The 23,667-nt window shown below is 40.0% G+C and overlaps 1 protein-coding gene across 4 annotated transcripts in view; it reads right to left on the bottom strand.

The window, feature by feature from the left end:
• ephb2b (eph receptor B2b) overlaps nucleotides 1–23,667 on the bottom strand; it is a 111,803-nt gene that overhangs the window by 21,775 nt on the left and 66,361 nt on the right. For all 4 annotated transcript variants that reach the window (XM_075461700.1, XM_075461702.1, XM_075461701.1 and 1 more), the window contains exons 4-5: nucleotides 12,150–12,305; nucleotides 9,159–9,494 (exon numbers count right to left, since the gene is read on the bottom strand). In XM_075461700.1, the coding sequence (XP_075317815.1) occupies nucleotides 9,159–9,494; nucleotides 12,150–12,305 (492 nt within the window). The remainder of the gene's footprint in view (nucleotides 1–9,158; nucleotides 9,495–12,149; nucleotides 12,306–23,667) is intronic.

Here is a 23,667-nt window from a genome sequence, read left to right as displayed (position 1 = left end):
ATCCTATTACGGATGTACATATATTCAAGTCTGCCACATGGCCTTTTCCTGCATAGCATTTCCATTAAACACACGGAGCAGCCATGCCTTGTAACCTGATACAGGGTCAAAGAAACAAAGGCAGCTCATGTATTCATGTACAGAGGATGGACACATGCCAACATGAAAACCTTATGGAGAAGAACACTGTGGTTTCTTTTTGTAAAAGGACAACTTCCAGACAGCCAGAGTGGCAGTCGCCATGTCTGGCCTCAAGAAACCGATAAGGAGTGGTGTAACTGAAAACAAACTGAGATTAAATTAGACCAAGACATGACTGTTTGGGGTAAATACTAGGAAAAAATGTAAAGTGTTGAAACATTAGGTCGGTAGAAAAAAATAAGACATTTTAAATATAAATCCAGCTGTGCTGTGTATTTCAAGTCCATTCAGCACAAGCATTTCAAGCTAAGCAGACGTTCCACCAATTGACTGTGGAATGTAGTGGTATGCCAAGTCAATGTTTTATTGCAATAAGGCCCTACAGCACCGATCCACATATGAAAACCATTTTCGTACATCTAATTCATGTACTCCAAATCCACAAGTCTTCATTGTACTTCAAATCTTCAAGTCTGCCTAGGTTTTCTTTTACCAAAACTTAATATATAATTCAAAGGGTTGAGTAAATACTTGGTTTCCATTGTGTCAACATAAGTCATCGAGTTATGCCACTAAATACATGTTGCAGTCATTTTAAGCCATTTTCTTTGTTGCTACAATAATTATTTCTAAATTATGTGGATTGTACTCCATTTAACACAATTATAAATTAGAAACAAGGATGTGAAAAAAACTCCCTGTTATTTAGATAAAGCAAGCCAGTTCTATGTCAAGTAAGATCAATTTCTTCAAAGTGAGAGAGCAACACTCTCATTGGACACTTGCTTCGTAGGTTTTCTCAATGAATGCTTTCTTTACCTTTATTAACACTGAGGAAGCAATTTCAAAGACAAGGACAGAGATTGTAAGTTCATATAATCAAATTAGAAGGCAGAATTGGAAAGAAAAATGGTCTTTGTGGACTTTATGACTTTCCCATATACCACTGAAAGAGAAATACTAGTGTTGATCAAAGTTGATATTTTAGTCACAAGAATGTCTCTCTTGTCCAAATCAAAGCTCAGAAAGCATCTGTATTATAATAATTTATTTATTGTGTGTAAGAGTATCTTTACATAATTAGAACTGTGAACAGACTGTGTTTACATTTTTCACCTTCAATATGCCAAAACTTCTAAAAAACTCAGAGATAATCAGAGTGACAATCAAATCAAATAATGAATATACTGAGGCAAGAGGGGGGTATCATGTTGCTTAATTATGAGAGGATAGGCAGCCCCAGCTGTTGTCAGAGAATTAGGTTTCAGACCCCACATTATTACTCAGTCTTGGATCTGATAGAAAAGACAGTACTTTGGAGTCCATTCCAGCATGACACTCTGGCCTCGGCCCAATAAAAGAGAGCACAAAGGCTCTGTTTTGCACAGCATCTAGATGATTCACTGTTATGTCTGAACACCTAGCGACTTCCCAGATCAATTAAATGTGTTTACAGGGATATACCCACTTAATAAAATCCAAGACAAAAGTAAGGCCATCCAATTAATGTATGCCTCTATGACGTTATTATATTACACTCTTTAAAAGAGTTTCTTCATTCTGCCTTTGAAGATCTCCTTGACTTCTACTGTTAGGCCTCTATTAATAATTACTACTATGAACATGATGGGCATCTTCATTATGCAAAGCTGATGGAGCGAGACCACTGTGGATGACAGGCAGCAGAGGATGCTCAGTCAAAGGATTCCATGTAAAAAACACTCACTGGATAGACTTCCAAGAATGAAGCTGTTCTAAGGCGCCTCGGTATCAATGATCAACCTTACATAGAGTCTTGTTAGATGGAGGAGGGGTGGAAAAATCACTGTCTTGAAAATAATGGCTTTATCTCCTACAGCTGACAGTCAACACCACCTGATAAGTAAAGACTTCGCAAACCAAACAGCAGAGGGAAATGGTGGAAAATTTCTAACATTTGCAAGCACGAGTCATATGCCCCTGAGAAGTATGTTTAAAGTATTTTATCTGCATCTTTCTAACAACCCACTGTGTCTGCAACCATGTGGCTCTGATTTGATTAGACGTTCGGGTACGGAGACCAATGCTATGATTTGGGGAAGATGGGGGAGGTAGCGAGAACAGGTCAGGGCTCGTAAATCCCTTTTCCTTTTCATTGTAAAAAACAGTTTCCCTGCAGAGCGATCTCTCCCAGAGGGCTCAAACCAGCTGGCCCTCTACCAGTCAGTCTCCAAAACTGGCTGCCTCTGCTCCTCTCTCTTTGACTGCCATCCATTTATGAGCTGCAGATCGAGATGTCTTAAAGAGAGAGGCCCATATTTGCATGTACTTTTAGCATACTGGCTGCCTGCCCTATTTCCCCAGCTGCAAAGGATTGTGGGTTTTACATCTATAAAGATTTTCCAATGCAGTAAAGCTACAAAAGTGAGATTTCAGTTCATCAAACTTTAAAACAGCTGCATTGGAAAAGAATGGGGACTTTAATACACCCATATACACACCATAAGCTAATTCTAAAATAGGCACTTCAGGAGTTTTTGACAGTTTTTAGTTTATAGTAGAAGTTAGGGTTTAAATCAAAACTAAATAGATAATTCTGCAGATGGAGGACTTGTAGCAGAGATTAGTATATGTGGAGACAATACTACAGTGGAAAAGAGATTTTGTTCTTTCATTCATTCATTTTTCATATCCACTTCATGGGGTCAAAGGGGAGCTGAAGCTTATCCCAGCTGCCATCGGGTGAGAGGCAGGGTATACTCAGGACAGGTTGGCATTCCATCACAGGGCCAATGCAGAGACAAATGAGACAAACTTAAATACTTAAAACCACTTCTGCAATCAATTAAGAATCGCCATTCAATATATCTAACATACATATTTCTAGACTCTGGGCGGAAAATGCGGTACCTGGAGAGAACCCACGCTGGCACAAGGAGAACATGTAAATTCCCTCAGAAAGGCGCCAGCTGACAGTAGAACAGGGAACCTTCTGTCTGTCAGGCAACCATTCTTACCACCACACCAACAAGCTTAATTCATAACAAAAAGACCTCAATTTAGCCAAAAAAGGCATATAAATCCCTATAAAGATTGTAGACAGATTGTAATATTGCAATTCAAAATCCACAGATTGACTGGGGTCATTTAGGCTCTCTGGGCCGATTAAGGCAGAACAGACAATGTTTGAGCTGACCACCATAGAGATGTGGAATGAAGGCTTTGACTCACACAGCTCTGGCTTAACAGCTGTTTAATCAGCAGGCTGCATTTCTGCAACTTCCGAACTGGCATCTCCAAGGAGAATAATTCCACAAACCACAGAAATCATGTTGATATTCTTCCCTGTTGGCAGTCTTTTTACCTTGAGATGATAAACAGAACACATACACACAAAAAATATATATCATCAAATAAAAGCTAATTGGTTGTGGTAATATAAGTCATGACAACAAAAGACCAAGACAGTGGAAGCCTTTTAACCAATGTGGAACTGCCACTTATTTGAAAATAAATGACGCAAGAATAATAAAAGCTCATCTCTGTTTCTAAAGTTCCTGACCCAAATTTATAAATAAACCTTTAAAAGGATGATGTGAATATGCTTTGCATGATCTGCATGACCTATGTGAGCAAATCCAGGTTTCATTTTAAAAATGAAGGATATTAGTGACTTGTGACTAGAAGCAGGAGGAAGCAAACTCGAAACAGTGGCAAGACGGTTGCTCAGACAATGACAGCTCTGTTTTGCAGCCGCCTTAAAAGGAATGCTTAAGATATTTGTCAACGGGAATTTGAGTGTACTTGGCAAACAGAAAGGAGAACGGATGAGAAAGAAGAGTAGTCCCTGGGGAGCGCCAAGAAGGGAAGTGCTGTTGTATTTATTACAAAGCCATTTGCTTAATTGATTAAGTTGACTCCATAAAGTTTATAGAAAAATTAATAGATTAAAAAACATTGCTGGTTGAGTTGTGACCCCTTTTCGCTTCATATCATAATTTTTAATTGTCATTTTCTTCATCTTCTTGGATAAAAAAGAGTAAATAAATTACTGCATTAAAGCACAGTCAATTATTTAGGCATTTCAGTATACAACGGATGCACTCAACAATAATTAATTGAGTATTCACATTGCGATCTCTTATACAGTGCAATGGACCAAAAGATCATGGCCTTTTAACCATGATATATAAGCAAGCATTGTGTATTTTCAGCATCTCTCCCTTGCACACATGCAAAGCTTGAGATCCCAGTCAGAAGGAAGAGATTTAAGTGTTATACTCGGAAGAAAAATCACATGGCTACTAAAGGATTTATGAACAAGATCAATTAGTTAACTAATTTTGACATTCCTTGTGCTAATTCTCTTCTGGGGAGCCATAATTAAATTCATATTCCATGCACAGGTAATTTAAAGTCATCTGATGAACCTCGCTGTAAACCCTGCAGACTGCTCACCACACACTTTATCACCAAGCAAATCACTCACTTCGTCTCTACTAAAGTGCTTCTGTGACTCTGTTTTTGTAAACAAGTTGTTCTGTATCTACAGTGCCATCATTGTGGTATGTGTGGCTGGCTGGCCTACTAGCAGTGCAGCCCTTCTCGGAAGGTTTTGTCAGTGCTGAGATCCAGGTGCCTGCTGAGGCCTCCTGTCTGTCTGCCTGGCTGACCTACACTGGCACCCACCATATGTACCCTTCTTAACACCTTCTGTCACTGTCACACTGCACACAATGTATGCTGGTGGCCCCTGTCTGACTCTCAATCAATCTCGTTTTCTTGCAGCTTGTATCTCTGGTGCCCTTATATGTTTAGAGCTAGCTAATGATACATTCTAATCACATAATATTAATACCAGACGAAATTAGTTATCGTTGTTGTTTTTATAATAAAAACTGTCCCACATATTTTGTAGCTATTAGTGATATCTATCTCTTGAGCTTATCACCTTTCACCTCTCTATGACTTGATGTGGTGAAAGAGGAAGGAAACAGTGTCTTGTTCTGTTATTTACCAGAACTGCAATGATAAAAGGGTGTTTAAAATCTTTATATGACATAATAATAAAAGCACAAAATAGACCACTCCAGTTTTTATTAACCGGTGTCACTGTCCATAAGTCAACAGTTTAGTAGCCATACTTGGCTTGCTGGTGGACATTCTGGCAGCCCCACCTGGCTCTGCACCAGTGCTTTTTGCACCATGGTCCAGTGGAGCAGAAAAGTCCCTGGTAGCCTGGTTACAGCAAATCTGAGCAGTTTGGACAATAATTAAGTCATAAATCTTCCTGAGACCATATGAAAAGGCTGCCCCTCATTACACCCCCCACCTTCCGTGTAATATGGTTCACTTCCACAATCAGCCAGCTCGCCTGATAAGAAACCAATTCAGACCCTCTGCTCCTAGATAGCATAAGCAGCTGCTCACCTTGAGTTTATGAAATACTTAAACAAACATGTCCTCTAGAATCTAATATACCAAATAACTATAGAAGGTAATACTGCAAATACGCAGCATGTGCAAAAATCAAATTTATCTGCTGTGCAAGGCTGAATTCACTTGGAATATACTGATAGTTAGGAGATGATTTCTATTCAGTGTATTGAAATTTATGAGATAGCGGCAAAAAACCAAAGTAGAAAATAATAAAATGTCTTAGCTATCATTTGTGTGCTCATAAACAGTCTTGCTCTATACAACAACTGCACACTGCCTTCATAAAATCATACAGTAAATGGCACATGGCAATGACTACAATTTCCACCCAAGCTGTGCTTAAGCAGAACTATGTCTTTAACCATTACTGACAGCTCAGGAAGCCTTGGATGATATGACCTGGAATCAAACACTTGCTGCCATGTGTGAGCAATATGTAGACTTATACAAATATGCACAGCGCTCTTGATTGCGTTTCAAATCCGTCTATCCAACCATGTCTCTTAGACTGTGAGGAGACAAAATGCCAGATTATCGCTGTGAAGTCTATTGGGAGAAAATCACATAATCTCAGCTGTCATATACGTTTGACTATTTCACAGTAAAAATGCTGTTTTTAATGTGTTCTCTGAATTGATGTATCCTGGGCGGCGATTCAATTTTTAAAGAATATCTCATATCTGGTTAAATCCCTTTGTCTCCGAACCTGTGTGAATTAAATCTGCAAATTAATTTTCATTCTTTCAGTTGAACACAGCCACTTTTAAAAGGGAATCTATGTATTTGGGACCTGCCACTTTAAGTTCAGTTGGCATGAATGGGACTTAGATGAACTCACTTTGCGAGCTCCACTTTTTGGGGAATTTGGAAAACCTTGGAGAGTATTAAAGATTAATAAATGTTTGACCTTAATGAATATTTTAAGCAGCAGGAGACCTAAAATAAATTTCTGTTTACAGTAATGAGAGAACACGAGAGCCAACAGTAGGCCCCTCCTTGTACATTTCTGACAACAAAGAAGGTACAAGGAAAAACTTTTTAATCCTTCGCAGCTTTAGTCCTTATTTATTAATAATAATGATAATAATGTATCACCTTATAAATATAATTATTCTAAAACAACCACAAGCATGTTATATCTAAGATTTATTTTGGAAATGTTATGTTGACACAATAATAAATTTATATATTATCACATTTGCTGTAGTTCCCACAAAGTACACATACTGCATACTGCACCATATCCCAAATGAGAGACTGGTCTTGCATCACCATTCTTACCTCTCAGGAATGTTTAAAATCACTAAATTATTTCGAAAGACAGAATGCTTGAGGTTTTCACCTTCGGTCTGTAACTTAAAGAATTAGATTTACAGCTCTGTGTCACACCCTAAGCTCATTTAATTTTACACAAGAATAGCATTTTATATACAGAGCAATGCCAAAGTGGATGGCTTGACTGTGACTCACACTTGCAAAAAAATAAAACTTAATAAATTAATAAATTATTTTTTTTTTTTAAAGGGGTCTATACTACTTAAGTTTTAGAAAATGAGTCATATGCTCATGAAAAAAGCTGTAATGCCTTTGGGCCTAGCATTTGCTTTTGTGTGACACAATCAAGCACCACACTTTCCAGAGCAATCACTTCCTTTATCACAGAGGAACTGTCACCAACCACCTACAGAGACGGAGGGTAAGCCTGTGGGTAAAAAGAGTGTGGTGAGTGCTTGATTGGATATAGAGAGTGAGAAGTTTTGCTTGCACTCTTCCCCCCCCTTGCCACCCTTCACACCAACAAGTCATAGCTGAGGAGGCAGCCATCCAAACAACAAATGAGACGTGCTTTCACGGTGCTCACTTTCAATTTGCAGATTTGTTGCTTTCATACAGCACTTAAGTCTGTGGCCAAAAGAAGCTTAGCAAGGGACTAGTTGACACGTACGTGTGTTTACAAATTTTCATAGGCCCTGATTTTTGTTTTTCTCCATGTCACACTCTTATTCTTACTGAGGACGGGAGGCACAAGCCTGCCTGAAGTAATTAAGGATGACATGATGTTTATGTAACCCCCAAGCCACACAAACCAGATGCAATTATTGTCTCCTGGTCCCTGTGACCCCAGACCTGTAGCGTTTTGCACCGCAAAACTCCAATCCCATGTCACAAGAGGGAACAGGGTACAGGGTGATGGGGGAAGGTGGGAACGCTGAGTGGGTGCGAGCAAGAGTTGAGTTCTTTTCACAGCTCCCTCTGACGGGAGCTCTAGCTGCCTAATCCAAAGTGACGGGCACTTCAGTGGAGAGGGCGCAGAGCCCCCCAATTTCCGCTAGGACCCCTCAGCAGGAGCAGCAGAGAAGCCAAGGGTTGGGGTGGCAGACTTATTGTGGCCCAGTGAGTCGGAGTGGGGTAGGGGCCTCATTACAACGCTTAACTGCACTCACAGGCCCTCATTAACCCACCACACCAGTGACTCAAATCAAAACAGACAATAAAAAGAGGTCAGCGTGGAAATAAAAGCTTCCATTTTAGTCCCAGCATTGTAACTGAGCACTTCATGGCATTTTTAAATAAACAGAGCTCAACGAACATTGAAATTCAAAACAGTGAATCAATTTAAGCGATGAAATGCCATCTCTTAAGTGTGCTCATCTTACTTGTGCTTCGTTCCTGTTTAACTGATTTAGTGCATGCTCCTGGGCCTTTGGTAGTGTAGTTAACCAAAACTCGATGAAACCCAATAAAAACGCTGGTTAACACAATGCTTTAGGTAGCACACTCTTTTAAGAGAGGCCTCAGCGCAGGGGGATCAACAATGAGTAATAAAGACATGTAAGTATGTCACCATTGCCAAACTAGTGCAAAGATAAAGCCCAGCCTGCATAGATATGCTCATCGGTAGTTGCAGAAATAAAGCGTGGTGCGCCAGATGATGTGTTTTCTAAAGAGACAGTTAGAGCAAATGAATACTTCTGCCTTGATTAAATAATCAGAGGTGTGACAGCTGACATTCACATTGTAAAAATGCAAAGCTGAGGCTGAAATGAGACTGAAGATTTTATTTGTTAAAATCCTGAACGTGTAAAAGCTAACACCCCAACCAGTTTGTATTTCTGAAGACCTACAACACCATGAAATACTGACACCTTGTTCATTTGTATTTTACTTTTCAACTGTTCATATAATGTTCATACTAATAAGAATATATTTTTTTTAAGTATATTTCCACAACCAAGTGGGTGGATAAAGCTGTAATCAGTGAAGAGCAGATGAAGTGAGGGACAGGAGCTCACTGGCTCTCAGCTCCCCAGTCTGAAATACATGGTGATGAGGTCACACTATAAAGACCAGCAGGCCATCACATTCTGTCTGTCACATCATCAGCGGTGCTCTGCTTCCCATTTTACAGCCCTTAATCTGCATACATCACCATACAGGAGAGGAAAGAAACAGACTTAGTGGAGGCCCTGTGCATTATGTGCTTGTTGAGGAATGAGTGTGATGAAAAAGGGTCTGTACAGCAGGAGAGGAGAGGAGGAGAGGAGAGGAGAGAATATAGGGAACATAAAGTACAGAAAAACAAAGATGGACCCACTTACCAGCCTGGTTAGTGGTAATGTTGACTGAGGCATACTGAGGGGAGTAGGGACTCTGATCTGACACCCCGTTGACAGCCTGCACCTCAAACGTGTACTGCGTGTGGGCCAACAGGTCACTAATGTAGACCCGGCTTTCTGTCAGGCCCAGCTGACGTGGTAAAAACTGAACATTGTCCCCACAGCGGGTGCATCCTCCTCGGCCTCCACCACAGCTCTTGCAGATGATGTTGAAAACTACATCTTCGCGGCCCCCTGAATCTCGAGGAGGCATCCACTCCAGCATCACAGAGGTTTCATTCACACTCGAGATCACATTCTGCGGAGCTGAAGGGACAGCTGAAAAAACACAGGACGGATTGTGTCGTTACAACATTTCATTACGCAAAAACAGACAAATATTTCTCAAGGAGAGTTCTTTGAGCAAAAATATTGCGAATCAAAATTATTGTTTGCAACCGCTCTTGTATATTTTGTCATTCAAATTCACATCACAGTAATGACTGTCACAGTATTCAACTTTCAAATTCTCAAATGTGTGTATTTATTCTAATTTCTGCTATGCATAACAATTTGAAATAAAAGAAAAAAATTAGAGCAAATAAGATTGAAGAATATACATTTAAAAATCCTTGTCTCAGTAGGCTATTTCAGGAGTGGCATTGACCCAGAAATGTTTCTTGAAAAAGGGTATAACAGTAGTAGAGGTTTAATAGTGTAACTCACTGTCTGGAGTTCAGAGCCACATGTAATGTGGCCACATGACTGTGCTAATGGATCCAGGTCTGCAACATATTAGTGATTTATTTTTTTTCCCTTCTGTTTAAGCTTGTAAGATATCCTAGATATATCCAAGACCAGGCCCAAACAGTGTCTTATGTAAAGGTAACAATCTTAAATTGTGGGTGTAACCGATAACAATGAAAATCTTCTACACAAGACAGAAATTTAAAAATGAGTCTTCAGTCAGAGACCTTTTATTTAAAAAAGATTTCATAATAATGCATCTTGTGCATTTTTGACAATTTCCACCCATATTTCACCAGATGCGCACATAAAGTTAACTTCAGTTTGTATTCATCTTAGTGTATCTGGTACAATGCACAATAGTGTCATCTTCTAAAATTACCAGCCAAGGGCCAAATGCATGTAAATTTGAGCTTTGGCAATTAAATATTATGAGTTTGCTGGCCAAATAATAAATCTAAAATACATAGTTGTGGTATTTGGGGCAACAAGGATTTGAATGAAAAAGTAAAAAAAAATTAAAATTATTAATTCATCATTTTCTCCTTGAAATTGTGTTTGTATACTAACAACTGAATGAAGTTAGTCAAGTGATGAATAAATGAATGAAAATGTTTTTTTGGTGAGTACATTTTTTTTCCTTTTGTCTGCAACTAGACCCTGCGAGTCACAGCAAGGGTGTTATTTTATGATATATGATGTGTTGTGTCCTTGATGGTGTGAAGGGCATAATTACTATCTCTACTTACACACCCCCTTCACGGGTGGGGAGAAAATCCGCAAGCTTGCAAAGATACTATAGCCTCTTTGAGCTGACTGCATTCCGAGCTGGCAGTGCCTCTTCCCTTGGGATGCCCGTTTACACTCTCATTTCATTGCTGGTGTCCACTTTGTCAAGTGTTTTTTTTTCTCACATTCATTCTTGACAATATTCTCATGAAGGACCATATAGAGTTACTGCAGCTGAGTGAAACTTATTATTTTTCACATTGAGACATTCTTAGCAGCTAGGCATTACAGAATGGAAACATTCCACATGGCTCTACATGTTGAGTGACAGAGCCAAACAAACAAACAGTAAAAACTGTTTATCTTTTACAGACATGTGCACCTAATTATGGTAGACGTATCCTCCAGGACTAATGAGATAAACAATTCCAGTCCGCCCACAACATCCTAAATCTGAATCGATCACTTCTTATTCAACCTCCTTTTAATTTGCTGCAATTAGTAGATCTCAAGTTCTGGAAGAAAGCCCGTTGGAGTGCCCTTCTTGGTGTCTCTCGGAAACATTACTCCTCCTTGGCATCTCCTTCCTGGGGAGGAGGACTAATATCCCTCCCATTAGCTGGCGGGCCTCTCTGATGGGCCTGTTCCCTTGCTTTAATCAGACCGGGCCCTGCTGTGCTTAATGCGGGTGACGTGACGCTGGTGCTTTCTCATTCACAACAGCTGCTCAACTCCCAGAGCCAGGCTTATGCAAATCTTCTTTGTTGAAGACCATCAAATCTTTCCCTCCTCTCACCCTTTCAACAGGCAGAAAGGAGGAATAAGGAAAAAAACACTACTGCAACATTGAAAAGCGGCTTTTTTTCTCACTCACCCCCATTTTGTTTTACTTAGAGCACACTCTCACTCTATACACCGATTCTCTCTTTCTCCAAAACACACACCCCTTTTTTTCCTCTCCCTCAAATTCCTTCTGCATTTCTTTCTACGAGTCTCTCTTTAATACTTTAGCCCTCCCTTGCTCACTTTTGCTTTGGTTTATCCGTCCGTCTGTCATTCTCTCTCCCAACCTCTGTGTCAGTCTCAAATTCAAATTCTAATTCGAACAGCTTCATTGGCATGACAAGAGAGAGTCTCGTCTCGACTCATTCTCCGAGACTGACCCCTCACAAAGCTACGCGCCCTGGCCCAGTAACCTCGGATCTGGTTTGGAGTACGGACTCTGTGATGTTGAGATGGGGCAGCTGAGCTTTGTCTGCTGGGTCAGATCTGTGGACGGCCACGCTTTGAGCATGTCAGCATCATGTTTGCGTGAGGGACAGCTCTGACAGGGTTTCTCTGTTCTGAGTTGCAAAGACTACCACTGTCCTTTGATCTGGGGGCTCTTCTGCTTGTGGGTATGAAATGCATTTGTGTCAAAGAGCTCATATCTGAAATCAAAGAGAAACTGTTCGTGTTTGTGTAATGCGCGCATGTAATTTGAGAGTTCATATACAAAGACTCTAATACTATACTTACTTGTGCACGGCATCTGGAGTGGATCTGAGTCAGTACGATAGTATCCATTGCGGCAAACGCAGTTAATGGCACCTTCATTGGTAGTTCGGCTGTTAATGGGACACTGCAGACAAGACTCATCTCCTTGAGTTGGCTTGAAAAATCCTGATGAACAAGCTAAAAGACAGAGGAGAATAAGAGAGTTAGAATTAAGAAATTAAAAAAAGCAGGCTAAATGTTGAATAATTTCACTAAACAAATTTCAATATAATAATACATTATATATCATTTATAAAATGATAATACAATTTACAGAATACAGAATACAATTCCCCTTTTATTGTTGATATAGATATATTCGTAAGCATCTAATATACTTATTATATAGATATTTCTACACACATTGAGATTTTAACATTTGTTACTAAAATAGACAGTGCTGATAATGAAATAGAAAGCGGCTTAAACATAGTAATGTGTAATCATTCAGCATTTTGAGTGAGTTACTGTGCCATTTACTTGAATTATACTATACAAGGGAAAGCATTAAGTGAGCAGAATTCAAAACTCACAAATGAGTCCAACAAAAGCACATAACAGAAATAAGTACACACCGACACAGTTTGGCCTGAGAGGAAACGCTGCAGACAAGGCAACAAGTAAGTTTGCCTTCAATAATTCACTATGCTGTTGTTGTCTGAGAACTCTCTAAAGTACCCTGGTTTCCTGCTGAAAATCCTTTTAAAGGTCCCTTTCTAGAGACATAGGAGGAGAGATGAATTTATCTCTGGTGAGGAACACATACACTGTACCAGCCATTAAACGCTGTGCTTGCTCATCTGACTGTGTGTAGATGAATCACTTGCTGTACATGGTTTGAATCTGTTTGTGTGTAGCCATAAGCACAAGTGACTTATGTGAAAAACAAAATAACTGAGCTGTCTGTGAAATCCACTTATCCTTCCATCTCCAGTCACATTCTGTCTAAACATTCGCTGCTTAGAAAAAGAAAAAAATACATTTTCCAGTATTTGCACCTGCACCATGTCAAGAGTTTTCTTGTACTGTGAGCCTAAAAAAAGCTATGGTTTTGCTTCAGGTAATCCAGCTCCCACCTGCACCACTGAGAAAGAATAAAATAAAAAGGGTTTGGAAGTACAGTAACCTGAAAAAAAGAAATCCCACACGGGACATGCTGCTTATCTGAAGTTAAAACCCCTCAGGTCTTTCAGTATGTTGTTTTTCTGCAGTAGCAGTGTGAAAAGCGGATAATTCATTAAGTCTGATGAAAGGAAAAACAAAAGATATACCTATGTGCTTCCTTTCTAAAACATTTTAGTATTTCTTAAATTCAGCGATCAAAGCTGACTTTGGAGTGCACTTATTTCATGTGCTTGTACATTTGCAAAGAATTCTTCTCTCATAGAACATATTCTTTTTAATATTGAAGACCCTCTATAAGCGTCATTTCTACATTGTAGTACAAAGTAATAAAAACAGCTATCACTTCCTTCCAAGGCTTACAGCTCAGCTATAACATCTGGAATATTTAAATGTCAGCAGCTGCAATTCCCATTTAAAGAAGGTCTAATCACAAGACTTAATTAGTCTGGCTCCAATCTCAATGTTTATGTTTGAAAGACACTTTGCTGCGCTCTGAGACCATACAGGCCACAGATTAATGCTCTTTTTCCCCTTCAAATAAATCAAATACAACACTCAGAGTTGTCACCTTTGAAATCCTGAACATACAATCATGACTGATGAAGACACTTTATGAAAGAGTCAGCAATAGATATATACACCAAACATGTGCCGTCACAGTGTTTATAAATGTCCCAGTTTTCATAAAATGCACCATAACTTCAACCATCTTCATCTTCTGCACAAAAGAAAGGATGAAATAGAACAAATGTGTGCTTTGAAATACAGAAATAATGTATTTTAATCATTATTTCTATTTATGAAAAACATAAATAGCTTGTGTGGTATCTTTGCAACAGTTTCTGTTAAGAAGCAGAAACGTCAACAGCAAAACCTTACACCAAAATAATAATTGAAATAATCTTAAAGATCTGTTCACAAAGTATTAGCTTTGACATGTTTTTCTTCTTCCGTGATTGATGGAGGAAAAGGTTTTGGCCTCCGAGTGAAACATGAGGCCTGGACATTCACACTGCCAGTCAACAGGGTCTGTGAATGAGACCCAGGCAACAGCCATGTGGGGAATTGAGATTGGACCTCAGAGGCACAGCGTGGTCTATGAGAGAGTGGGGCTCTGAGGAGCACCACCGTAGCAAAACAGTGTACAGAGGTGGTGAGGTTGGGAGTGTAAAGATGGAAACAAAGACACAAGAGGGGAGAGGTGGGGAATGGCTGTGTTCAGTCATTTTCAGCCAAGGAATTTAATGAATTAGTGTGCCCACATTAAATGTCTGAGTAGTAACACTATGCTACTGTGCGTAACAACCCCCCAAAAATTACTTAAAAATCTACATGAAGAGGAACGTGAATGAAAATAACTGACTCTTGTTCACAAGTCCTCATGATGCCCGGCTACCGCAGTGGTTATATCTATATTTTCTGTGGTTGCGGCTGAATGACATGCAAGTGGGTCATTTAAAATGTTCCCTTTGAACACTAAACAATAAGACGTATCTTTTTGTTTATTTTATAGCTGTTAAACTGAGTGTCAAAATTACGTGAAAAAGAGGATTCTTTTACTATATACTCAATGGGACCATAAAATACGTAAGAACTCTGTGTGGTCAAATCCCAAATTCTACGCAAGTTGTGTGAACTTACTGCTGAACTGTATACTTTTCTTCAGCCAATTATCAAGATAAAAAGGGTTGCGAAAGCAACTTGGAATAATATGATAATTTGTGAATGTCTTATAACAATCACAAAATCATTATCACTTTCACCTCTAACCAAATCTTTCATAAAATAGGTTGACATTATATCATTTCTATATTCAACTTGGAAAGTCAGACAAGTCAGACTTGCAAACACAAACAACGATGACATACAATCACAGATATTTGCCTGTAAGAGAGTTTTTTTTCCTAATTATTGTACAAGAGACTTAAACCAGACCACAAAAAGTATTTGTGAAAACCATCCCATCCAGTTCAGAAGTACACAGTATGATATGTCTCATGGCCATGGCCATTATTTTAGGGAAATATTTGGGGAATTTCCACTTCATACTCAGATGACAGATTTTAAGAGTTGCACAGTTGGCTGGTGTCAGATGAAGAGAAGCAGAGACATGGAGAGCTGTGATTAAAAATCAGATCAGGGCTTTAATTCCCTTCTTCCCCACCTGCCAGATTACTGCTGTTGAGCTGTTTGATCATTATGCTGGCAGTGCTGCTAAAAACGTGAGAACTGAAGGCTATTTTTTTTTTATGTTTCCTCTAACTTCTGATATCCTCCTGGCAAGAATAGCTAATTACCTTAAGAATATTCATTGACAGCCACTCCACTATTCCTCCTGCTTCTTCTGCGCACTGCTATTAATATCATCAAAAGCTTCGAGCAAACATGCCACGTTTTGCTCTTTTCTCCGGGGGCTCCAAACGTGGGTTTTGGAAATGGGACTGACAATAAAACGTGGCGATAAGTCAAGAACAAAAGCCACATAGAAAAGCTTTAAGGGAATTTATAAACACTTCAGACTCAGTTTAGTGGGAGCTGTGTCAAAAGGTCCAGATCACGCTAAATTGCTTCCAGGCACACGTTTTCACTTTTAAATCTTAATTTTTAAAAATAGTTTTGTTTTCACTTTTATCTGATCATTTAAGCACCAAGTGTTATATTGCTTTAATGTAACACTACAACTTAAAAAATCTTCTAAATACCCCCCCCCCCCCCCCCCCCCAACACACACACACACACACACACACACACGCACACAAACCAAACCCCAGCTGCTTGTGTCTGCCTATGTTTATGACTGCTAATAATATATAGCGACATAAAAGCTTTAATTGGGGGCTTTCGCTAGACTCACTGAATAAAAATAGTACTGAAGGAGCCGTGAGGAAAGGTAAGTATGAGAGCTTGGGTGCTGCTTAGTTTTTATAGCAGGTAATTTGCTGGTTGTTTCAAAGGTTTCCTGAATGTTACAGTTGCAACGATTTATAGCACATTGAAGAAGAGACCAGCCGCAAAAACCATCTGATTTCTATAAAGTATCTGGATCTGTGTGGATATTTATGAGCGTAAGAGAGAAGAAAAAACAAGCCAATCCCGATGTGAGCAGCCTTGCTGGCTTCTTAGTATGTTTGACAGTGACACAGATACAGAGACAAAGACACAAATAGAACACACAACGAAAACCGATCATTTGAAATTTCCATTTCATCTGACACATGCAATATGGTAACTACAAGACAATCAGCTGGCTATTATCCAACAATCCAGTGCAAGGCCACACCTGTTTTTAAAAAAAAAAAAAAAAAAAAAACAGTATCTTCTTAGTCTCCTTTAAATACCGCACCAAACAGGGTAACTCTTTGTCCCGCCGTATGGGGCATCACAGCCACTACAGCTCAGCCCTCTGGCCCCCTCTTCTATTCTCGCTTTTCCCTTCTTTCAGGACCCAATACAACCCTCCGGAAATCTGTTTTATGTAATGAACCAAACCTTTAAGAAGACACAAGAGAGACAAAGACAGACTAGGCCAGTGTGTGTGGTGTTTAAGGTGTGAAAGACAAAAGGCTGCAGGGGTAAAAGAAAAAATCTGTGTTTTTGTGAGCGCAGCAGGAAAAAGTGCTGAAAGCGGTGAAAATGGTCAGCATCAGAGAGATTGTATTTGTGCGCACTGGGTATTTCCCTATATTCCACTGTGACCAAAAAAGCTCTTACTGAGATCCATGTACATCTCTGGTCCTCTGTTGCTTGCGAATGTGCTCATTTCTGCAATAGCTCATTACCTCCAAAATCCAGCCATCACAAATGTAGAGTAAAACATCAGCCTTTTCACTTGTCACAGCTAAATAGAGTATAACCCTGTGAAAGAACAGCCTTTGCCACAGATAAAGAAGAGGAGAGCAGCTACAAGTTGTGTGTCTGTCCCTGGGATTGAGGACCAGCCAGAATAACCCCCCGAAACCCCTCCCCCCCACCTAAGCCCTTCCATGGGGAACACAAGCTAGTACTGTTTGTAACACAGGCTCTCGTGATTCAATTAGGAATGTGGTCCTCCTGGCCATCTAATTCAATCAGGCTTGTGTGAAAGCTATTAGACAACTGGCATTCGCTTCACCCCACACGTACACAAATGATATATTCATTTCTCCCACTAGGTTTCCATGTCTTGTGCAATTAACAGGTCTGGGACTCTGTGGCCTCTGACATTGAAAACCAGGACAGTGCCAGTGTTTGAGGGCAAGCACTGATGACCTACAAGGTGTAAATCAGGCTACTCGCAAATTCAAGGACAGGGCAGGGTTTTTTTTAAAAGGGTCATTTTCAAGAATCTCATCATATGTTTAATATTTAGAATTTAGATTAATATTTGAGTGGCTGGGAAAACACTTCCACAGCAACCAAAATAACTGGGGGGTCACAGCTACAAACAGTGGCTTCATTCAACAGTGAATTCAAACCTCTTCCTGGGATAAAATCTCACATAAAAATTTCCATCAATTCTGACATCAACTTTCACTAACAAAGCAGCTTTTTCCCATAGATGCGATCTCTTTAAGTGGTCCAAATGCCACAACCACATTTGCTGGTTTAGCTATCTGACATAAATTAATTAATGCAAACTTGTGTCATTGTGTGATTATTTATTCCTATATGACAAGGGACTCGTGTCATGGGATATGACAGTCCAGCAGGATGACTGAAAGTGACTTTTCTCAGCATTTTGCTATAAGCTGCATCTTCTCAGCAGTTGTCATAGAGCCCAGATCCCCAATCCCCCTCCTTCCAGCAGGCTCCTTTGAGACAGATTAGGAGCCAAAGTGAGTAGAAGATTAGCTAAAAATGTGGGACACCTGGGAAATGAGCTCTGAGGCCGCAGGCACATCAGAAAGGCTGAGCCTCAAAGTACACACACGTAAACAAGACATACAGTGTACATGCTTCCGGGAAACTAGAAACATAGGATACAGCATCAGACACACATCACGTGCACAGGTCCAGAGCTCATTTAATTCCATCTTCTTCCCATACATACACATCAAAACATAAATAAACAGAGACCATAAAGCAATGAGCTACTAATAAAACCCATATGGCCACTGCCCAGAAGACCATTTCAGCTAACACTGCAAGGGATTAACCTCATATATGTGGCACATATACAGGGCTCACCATCACAAGGTTTGGTATTTACAAGGACAAAATGAAGAGGGGAGCGTTCTTCAGAATGTCAGTGGTAGCTAAAAATACCCTGTAAGGGCAATATTGGTCATGTAACAACTGGTGTAAATTAATTTTCCACTAAGTGACCTTATTTCTCATTATCTCTTTAACTTTGCCCAAACATAATACTGGCAAGCAAGACGGCATGTACATGCACCACCTATCTTGTACTTTCATTTTACTTTTTTTTTTTTCATTGACTTATAGTATTAGTCATGAAAAGCATATAAATAAAACACTGAGTGTTTTTCTTCCCATGAAAATTCCGTGCTGAGATGTAGTCCTTAAAGTTTTATAGCCCTTTTTACAACACCTGTTCAAGCTGGGATGGATGTTCTTTTGTTGCAAATCAATGTCCTGTTTATCCCATAAGGCTCAAAGTCTGAATGAAAGGCTGGAGTTGTGCCTTTGAGTCTATCCCAGCTGTCGTCAGTCCAACACAGGGCCACATAGTGGCAAACAACCAACCACACTCACACTCACTCCTAGGGTCAATTTAGAGTCACCAATTAACCTGACATGCATGTTTTAGGGCATTGGGAAGAAGCTGGAGTACCCGGAGAGAACCCACGTGTACACAGGGAGAACATGCAAACACCACACAGAAGGGACCTGGCCGGGATTCAAACCAGGAACCCTTTTGCTGTGAGGCAAAAGTACTAACCATACCATGGAGCCCCGTAACATTTTCAACATTCTCAAATCAGACATCTGGACATTAAAGTGAAAATTCAAAGGCTATCAAATTGACAATGATTTTAAATGTGGCAAATCATCATGATATTTATTAATTTGCTGAATGCCTTAAGCGATAAATAAAGTCGGGTATTGTTGACTGAGCAATCAATTACTTCTGATATGTAGTAACACTGGTAGCAACACTCACGCACTTACACATCTCAAGAGCATCTTCCGCATGTGGCAAATATTAGCTTCTTGATTCAAACAAGAAGAGCGACCCTATGTTTGAGACCACAATACTCTCATGAGGATCATTAGGTCACAAATACCAAAAGGGGGGGGGGAATAATTGAAAACTATCTTAACCACAGTATTTCCTTACTGTCTGATAAGTACCATCTGACAATAAAGGAGGAAACAGAGATGAAAGGAGAGCCATGAATGCAGCACAGTAATAACTTCTGGAATTTTCACAGCACTCTTTTATTTTCTTCTTTTTCATTTTTTTCCAATTTAAGAGATAAAAAGTTATTCTCAAATGGGGAATAGTGAAATCACAGGCACCTGAGCCAATACATATATATACGCGGGGGAGGAATACGGACAAGACTAGAGGGAGGGCGGTTAAGGGGAATAAAGCGGAAAGGGTCATTTCATGCAGGCAGATCACTTGACAGCTTGCTCTTCAGAGGATGTAGAGGTCCAATCATGTTGCTGGTGGACCCCTTTGGTGAAGTGGGCTGCAGATGGCTGGGGTGTGGCAGTAGGCAGTCCCTGCTGTCTATAATAATCTCCATTTAAACTGTCTTGTCAAACCCATGCTGAAATGATCTACATTGTATTTCATTATTTTTAATGAAAGGTCATTAAAGGGGATGAAAACATGTCAGTTAATGCAGATAATGGTACATCATTCCACATTCTGGCTACACACACACACAGTTATTTTATTTTGTAGTTTAGTGCAAAAGGATAGGTTTAGCAAACAAATGGTCAGTTATTAACAAATAGCCTAATTGAATTATTTTACATCAATAAGCTTGCTTCACCGTTATCAATGGGTGCTTTGAGATTCTAATTAAGAATGTCTTTAGTAAACCGAATCACATCACAACCAAAGGATGGGATATGACATCAGATTTTTTTTACGATACAACAGATTGTTTAATCTCCAACCTTAGTGACGTATCTGTTGGAATTCTTAGAGTTGGCTAGTATTTTCTTTCATTTCATAAAGTTGAAAGTAGGGTAAACAAACTGTCATGTGACACCAAGCGACAGTTATTTTGTTTAGAGTTCTACAATGTTCCCTATGGTAAGAGTGGTGAAAAAAAAACACACCTTTCTGTTCAAGCACTGAGTAAATGGGTGTACAGTGTTTCAAATATGAGACAGGCAGGAAATGCGGAGACATGGAGGTTATCAAATGTCAGAGTGTTGAGCTTTCATTACAGAGGCAAACAAAAGGATGCGGTCAGGCTCCAACAGCTCTCGCCTTTGACTTCATGGGAACAAATCACCTGCTGCTCCACAGAATACAAGGCATCCCTAGGAAACACCCACCCACCGATGACTGAAGACTGTACAGTGAGTCCAAAATTAGTCACATCAAAGAACCTTTTATTCCCTCCACGGACAGTGAATCTCATTTCAAACCACTCATACTATATGCCACAGCTCTCTCTTTCAATGATTCATACATTTTTAAGACATTTGCAGAGGACTGTGTTTATGCTATGTGCTCTCCGAGATGCACAGATCGATTTGTCTGAACTCTTTATGAGTTTTTACTGGGGCTGCCAGTGGCTTAGCCTCCCAAACCCCCAAATGCGTCCTTTTCCCAAGGACAGCCAGTTGCTAGGGCAACAGGAGCCATTGCTATGTAAGGCAGCTTCCCCGCTCCGTTCCGCAGGCTGCACCCGGACCTTACAGCCCTGATCACAGCCACAGACTGCTGATGACAGTGTGACTGGAGGTAGAGGAAAATGAATGGTAAAGGTAGAGGAAGGAGAGTAGTGGAACGAATTGATAATAAATAACCTCAGTGACCTGCTGAAGACATACAGCATCTCGATCCAGAATCCAGAATCTTATCTTGGATAAGATAAGAAGCAGTTCTGGATGATTTCTGCTGCCCCGTCTGTGAGATAGGCAACCTGTTAATGTTGTCTCACTGTATCGAGGGCTTCTCAGAATTAGCAATATATCATCGACTTCATGATGAATCAGTCTTTACTACCTGGTACCAACAGCCAGCATCTATTTTTTGCCAAGCACAACAGCCCCAGTTGCTGGCATCCTTGCCACTACAGGTGAGAGGCAAACTGAGAAATTGGTAGTGGGGGTGGAGTCCTTTGTGCCTGGAGGCAGATGTAGGAAATAGCTGACAGAGGCAATCACTTGTCTGTATGTGTCTTTTTGTATGTCTGTTTGTAAAGAGCACCACAGAGAGCAAAAGGGAGCAGAGAAAGAGAGGAGAGAGGGGGAAAGAGAGAGAGAGGAGGAGAGGGGGGGTACCAGAGTCCAAACAAAGGCGGCAAGCGGCAGTTCCAAGCTCAGCAACAGAGGCTCCCTAAGGTGCAGTCTGGCTGATGGACAGGTGGCATAAAGGGGCTGCGTGTTGTCCAGTCAGAAGGGACAAGGGGTGTCACAGCAAAAGGAGGGGGAGGATAGGAAGAAGGAAAGAAGAGAGGAAGGGTGGTTGGGAGGGGGGTGGCAACGCAAGGAGCAGCTGGTGCTGGATCCTGTCACTGTCCCAGCACAACACTTCAATACACACATAAAAACACACACATACAGAGCACAAAAGACAAACAGTACCCTACCCGACTGTGGGTATCATGTTCAGAGGCTAGACTTGATATCTTTAGCCATCTCTCCCTAGAGTATGTTTATTAAAGATTATATCAATTATTTTGACTACAAGCATTTAAAGAGGCAGTACAGAGTCAGGGAATCTTATTATCCATCTGATCTGCAAGAGGAAAAAAACAGCTGTAATGTGCCTGTGTTGCATGCATTCATGCATCCATAAAGTGCATGCACAAACGTACCCAAATATGAAATACTGCTCTCAGCATGAGAAAAAAATATTTTTTTTGGCAGCTTTTGTAAACGTCTCGTAAAAAACTAAAATCAAGAAGCAATTACATTAATTGTTCAGTAACTGCTTTTGAGGACTTCAATGCTCAGAATACACTTGATAAAAGTGGACCACTCAGGCAGTGCTCTGAGTTCTCTAACCTGATAATGTGACTTAAATAAAGCTTGCTTGTCAAGAGGATAATAAGCTCATGCAAAATCAAGTCATGACATGACATCGTAGACTCAAATCACAAAAACAGGATTTTACCTCCAACGATGCAACCTTAAGAATCAAAGTCAGACATTTCCACATAAATCTCCACATAAACAAAAGACACCTAAACTGCAGAGTGAGGTGGTGGCTTGAGAAAATTTGCACTGAGTGAATAAATTGACTAATTAGCCTTTAAATATGTATTTGATTAATCTAAAATAAGATCCCTGTGCTATTAATAGGCCTGTTCTATGTCTTCCACCCCTGTATGACTAAAATCCTTAACCCTGATAGAGGAGGTGCTTGGATGGCTGGCCTTCCTTACATTAGTCCTAATAATGGAGGCTGTTCAGCCCAGACGCCGGGGGTCAGTGAAATTAAGTACCCAGCCCGCACAGAGAGGGATCAGGGTGATGCTGGGGCTGAGGGAGAAACCTTTGTTACCTTGGTAACTCCACTGCCTCTGTTCTCCCAGAATATTTCTGGAGTCCAGCTCTTACCGTATTGGGATAGTTTGTGCCAAAATGGCTACTCTCCAAACATAATATCCTACAGTGCTCTTTCCATACGGAAATACATGTATTTTGCATTCATAGAAATGTTTGTTCAGGGTCAGTAAATTGACAAATTAATATTACAAGATACAGTTTCAACAGATTATAAGTCTTAATAGAGGCATATAAAGCACCGATACAGTATGAGAAATTCCAAATGACTGAAATTCATAGTTGCAGGTCTTTTATGTAAGCAAAATGTTAAATTTAGTTTGGACCTTCGGTTGTATTTTGTAGACTGCCAAAAGAAGAGAGGCAGGCAGGTAAGAATTTCTTTATCTCAAGAAAATCCATATTGTGATACTTTACCACAGTACGAGTAATACTTTTTAATCGTTTGAGTGTTTAAGGAAGTAATGACTGGAAGGTAACCAAATATGTGTCCACATTCTCACAAAGTATACACACGAGAGATGGAAAATCCCTCTTCACTGCTAAATAAAAAACCTTTTTAATTAATTTGACGTAATATCTTTATTTGTAGTGCGTGTTTACCAACAAAACAGGTCAAAATAAATGTTGTGGTTGATTGTTTGGACTGATTTTGAAGTATTAACATCTCCAAGGTTCACTTTCTGCTTGGAAATGCGCCTCTATGCATTTAACTGTTACTACAAAGATGTTT

This window comes from Odontesthes bonariensis, chromosome 3 (genome assembly GCF_027942865.1).
Source record: "Odontesthes bonariensis isolate fOdoBon6 chromosome 3, fOdoBon6.hap1, whole genome shotgun sequence".
Lineage (NCBI taxonomy): Eukaryota > Metazoa > Chordata > Actinopteri > Atheriniformes > Atherinopsidae > Odontesthes > Odontesthes bonariensis.
The sequence above is the reverse complement of the archived record's forward strand: the minus strand, read 5'-3'. Positions and strand labels throughout refer to the sequence as shown.